We start from the raw sequence: 4,939 nt of genomic DNA, 5'->3' as shown, positions 1-4,939 counted from the left end.
CTCCCCCTGCAGCCAAAAGACTGAAAACAGACACCAAAGGAAAGAAGGAGAGGAAGCCCACCGTGGAGGCAGAGGAGGCTCAGAGGATGAGCACCCTGCTGTCCGCCATGTCTGAGGAGCAGCTGGCCCGCTATGAAGTGTGTCGCCGGTCAGCTTTCCCAAAAGCACGCGTTGCACGTCTGATGAGGTCTATCAGTGGCAGGTCGGTGTCTGAGAACACGGCCATTGCCATGGCTGGAATAGCCAAGGTCTTGGTTGGAGAGGTGGTGGAAGAGGCCCTGGACGTGTGTGAGATGTGGGGAGAAACGCCCCCGCTTCAGCCCAAGCATTTAAGGGAGGCTGTTCGCAGGTTAAAGCGCAAGGGCCTCTTCCCTAACAGCAACTACAATAAAAATCATGTTCTTCTAGGCCGAAGGCCAGAGGGAAAGGTCTGTTTGTGCAGGAATAAGTACTGCATCCAGTCTTGGTATGATAGGACTATGTTTGCTGGAGTTTCTGCATCTGTCTACCCTGGATTTGCCACAATCTTAATGTCTTTTTCAAACTGTGACACTGTTTCATAATCGCCTTGAGTAAATAATTGGGTTGCCTAGGACATATTGAGTCATCTTTATGTGTCTTCCTAGTTGGAAGAAGAAAGGTCTATGGGTCTTGATCATTCTGTAGACAGATAGCTGCTTTCAGAGAGGGAAATCCCTTCCAAGAGTCTTGTATGGTTTCATACTGAAGCCTGGAGTTGCTGTGTTTTAGCTTTTATGCTTATATCTGGGTTTCAATAAGTGAAGCCTCCAAAACCTTTTCCCTTGTGATATTCTGCCCTGAAGGCTGTGCCTGAGCAGGGGCACTGGAATTGTTGTCCTTGTATGTATTTTAAATTCTGGTATGGATTTTGATGAGTCATCATAAAAACAGTTAAACTGTTAAACTGTTTTCCAGCCTGCAGAAATAAAGATAAAATCACAAAGCATTTTTTTCTCTCATTTGACTGTTCTCATATTCCTACCTACTGTGCTTTATGTCAGCTAGTGATCCTTTACTTTATCATAAAGTAACATAATATAAGAGCATCTTATAAGACTAGAGTGACAGAAACAGAATTCAAAAACCACCTTTCTGCAAACAGCCATTTGTAATGATCATCTAAGCTGTTTAAAAGACACAGAAAGAGCACATTGATAGCTCAGGTTTGCTGTAGTGCTTCTATAGGTACCCAAATTTAGTTCAAAACATTGCTTTAGAGTATTCTTTTTTTTGTTTTGTTTTTGAGATGGAATATCGCTCTGTCGCCCAGGCTGGAGTGCAGTGGCACGATCTTGGCTCACTGCAAGCTCTGCCTCCCAGGTTCACACCATTCTCCTGCCTCAGACTCCTGAGTTCCTGGGACTACAGGTGCCTGCCACTATGCCCGGCTAATTTTTTGTATTTTTTAGTAGAGAAGGGGTTATACTGTGTTAGCCAGGATGGTCTCGATCTCCTGACCTCATGATTCGCCCGCCTTGGCCTCCCAAAGTGCTGGGATTACAGGTGTGAGCCACAGTACCCAGCCTAGAGTATTCTTGATTTTATTCATTCTACCAGTGATCCGTTCAGAAAATCAAACCCGAGTACAGCAACAGAGGAAAAGAAGTTATTAAAATATCAGAAAAAGTAGGTTCATCAGGAGTTACAAAGTTATTCCACACTCCACTTGTTCATCCTTTACTTTACCTTTACTTTTTCATCATAGAATAAAGACCTGAGATTTATTATGGAATCACTGTGAACCTTCCCAGCACAGCTCCCAGATATCCACGGTGCTATTTCAGGATCTGTTTACCTTTGCCATGTGCCCCTTGAATCACAGAGTATAAGCAAAAAGGATCTAAAAGCCCCCACAGTTCAGTTCTCATATCGAGTGGAGAATAACATCTATTCTTTCTTCTTGAAGCCAAAGATACCTCCACAAAATGTTTTATTTCCTCATACACTCCGCTTTTGCTCTTAAAATAGAACTTATTGTACATAGGATCTATCTTTGGCTGAGCATTACATAAATTTCTAAACTTTACCAAGCATGGGGAAATTCTGTTTCATACCTCCATATTCTGACATTGTTTAGCTTTCCTTTTATTTTACCAACTTCCCTGTAGAGGCGTATAACAAGTTAGACCAGTGTGTCTTAGAGAGACACAGGAGGGTACAGGTCCTTGGAAGAACTGATGGAGATGGGAGGGCTCTCTCAGGAATTAAAGTGCTTGATCATCCAAAAGAAGTAAGATCCAAGAGACTTCATATCTCCCAGTCTTTAGATGGCTCTCAGCTCATCCCTTTCCCATGGCATTGAGGAATCTTGGGAGCTGTGTTCTGGCAGACGTGGCAGGCCGAGCCATCTCTTAACAACAGAGTAAAGAAAACCTGGCCCAAGCAGCCTGAAGTGGGAATGAGCCACTGCAGAGAGCAGGGACAGTGGGGACTGGACACATGCGCTCAGAACGTTTTTCCGGTCCCCCATAGAACTCCATGCTTTGAGTGGGGTCTGAGTAAAGCTGAACTGCTGAAGACAGAAACAAGTTCCCATCAAGATATCAGAGGTCAGCCCAGGAGCAGGAATGCAGTGCTGTTTCTCAAAGAGGAAAAATGGATTAGCTGGGAAGTTTCAGTTTCCCTACACATTCAAAATCTTCTCAATATATAACATCATATAGCCACAGTTCTCAAGAAAGGAGTCTGTAGAACGTGGTATCTTTCCAGGAGAAATCTTTGATACCTTTCATGGCTGGTTGTATTACATGTTAATGACAATGAAGTTTTTCGTGGAGCTTCATTACCATTCTTAATGTCTATCTCATAATGTGCCTTTGGAGACTGCCTAGAAAAATGTGGTGTCTGATTGGTGCTGGTAAGGTGGTGATGAAATTCCTAACAAGTAAAGTGACTGTACTTGACTATTTTCAATAATTTAGTATTGTGGGATAAGCTTAACATCCTCATTGCCTGCCTTTGCCCTACAAAAGTACTTACCGTATGCCCAAATAAAGTTTAAGTAATCTAGCTCCACTATTCTGAAGCACATATGATCTAGGGTCTAGTCTTTAAAAGTACAAAGTAAAAAGTTTAAAAGTATAACTCACAAAAAGTTGTACCCAAACTAAAAAAGCTGAAATGATAGATTGATGGATTTGTGTTTTCTACGGAAGAGAGTACAATGCAGAGTGCTAACATACATATGTAGGGAAGAAGAGGGCAGGGCTCTCATAAAATGAATGCAGTCAAATCTTTTATAATAGTTTCTTAAGTAACGTGAATATTAGAGAGACGATTCATGAAATTTTAAGTCAGTGCCATGTCTAGGAATATCAAGACATAGTAAGACATTGTAAAGAGTGTTTTTTTTTCTGAACGAATCTATAAAAGAGATACATAAGGTGTTTCTTTTTTTTCCCCCCTAATTACTTAGTTTTTCTTAGTCATATATTCAAGGGAACATACTAATGTTTGGTAAAATGGTGTTTGTCAAATTCTACTTCTCACTTTCACCTACCATGCCATGTTCAACTATTGTATATGTAAGTATTGGAAATTCGAGTATTGTTAATTTTAATATACTTTCACCAAAGTAGTATTTTTAATGAGAAAGTCATCATCTTATCAGTAAGCCCTTTCTAAAATATCCAACAGAAAATATCAACTAGTAACTGATTATGATAAGAAAAGAAAACCCAGAAATAATCCTAAGGCAGAGCAACTTCAGGCTTCAATGTGAAACCATCACAGTCTCTTGGGAGGTGTTTCTCTCTCAAAGCAGCTGTCTGTTCCAAAGGTTCTCAGGGACCATGCACTTTTCTTCTTCCAACGGAGAAGATGTAGAAAAATGATTCAATTCACTCAAGGAGGAACAAATATGTAGTCAAAGTGATTATGAAAAAGGCTGCTTCCATGATCTAGGTGAGACCATGTCAGAGTTTGAGGAAGGTGTTAAAATCGAGGGTGGGTCCAGGATAGACTGAGATGCGGAAGCTCCAGCATACAGTCTTCTGTCATTGGAAGACGGAGCCAGTACTTCTTCCCTCAGGAACAGGATTACTTTTCTAGTCTTGGGCTGAAAATCACATAATTTTTTGTACTTGATAAAAATGTGGCCCTTAAACTTAAATGTGCAGGCAAGCTTTCTCAGGGGCATCTCTTTTTCAGATCTCACACATGTCCAGAGCCTCTTCTATAACCTGCATGGCCAAGGCCTTGACCATTCCAACCATGACACTGACCACACTCCGGGATATAGGCCACCAGAGATGGACTGCATCAGACTCCCAATGGATGCCTCTGACTCCCTTCAACACACAGATATACTCCACTGGATTCTACTCATACTGCTTCCACAATGTGCAGTAATTTGTAAATAGAGAATTTATTCAAATTGTAGACAATGGAGTTTAATGTACTTTCATAGCAAACTAGTGGAAACATCACAGGAGACAGGGAACATTGAAAACACAGAGTTGCATACATAAAACCTGCAAGTATACCTGGAATCTACTGTTTCACAAAATGCAATAAACATCTTTTAGCTCTCATTAATAAGAAATTTATTTTGTTTACAGAACCCATATGCAGACATAGTAAAGAAAAAAACAGACTTCTTTATAATTTTACAGAGTTGAACTGAAACTCGCTCACAGACACATTTCTGCTTGACACTAGTGCCTTGGGAGCCTCAAGGTAGATGAGACGTTTCCTAACAGAAGCACACACAGACACAACCGCCACCTGATTTCTGCCTACGTTTCCACTGGCAATCCTATTCTTAGCTACCTTTGGACCCCAGGAGGGAAAAGAAACCAAAACAGAACAAAACTTCTCACATCAGAACTACCAGTTACAGGGGGAAGAGAAAAAAGAAAACACAACCAAATAGAAAAGAAGTCCTCTAGAGTGCAACGTTTCCCAGGAGCGTGGGCTC

The 4,939-nt window shown here is 41.2% G+C and overlaps 1 protein-coding gene across 1 annotated transcript; it reads left to right on the top strand.

Moving 5' to 3' along the window:
* Positions 1–2: 2 nt before the first annotated feature.
* LOC112626976 (putative TAF11-like protein ENSP00000332601) lies at positions 3–563 on the top strand (the record flags this gene model as incomplete). Its single annotated transcript, XM_025389386.1, has 1 exon — positions 3–563. A coding segment is annotated over one exon (561 nt), but the record flags the coding sequence as incomplete, so codon positions are not given.
* Between the last annotated feature and the right edge of the window lie 4,376 nt (positions 564–4,939).

Source organism: Theropithecus gelada, chromosome 6 (genome assembly GCF_003255815.1).
Source record: "Theropithecus gelada isolate Dixy chromosome 6, Tgel_1.0, whole genome shotgun sequence".
NCBI lineage: Eukaryota > Metazoa > Chordata > Mammalia > Primates > Cercopithecidae > Theropithecus > Theropithecus gelada.
Note: the sequence above shows the minus strand (reverse complement) of the source record. Positions and strands in the feature narration are given on the sequence as shown.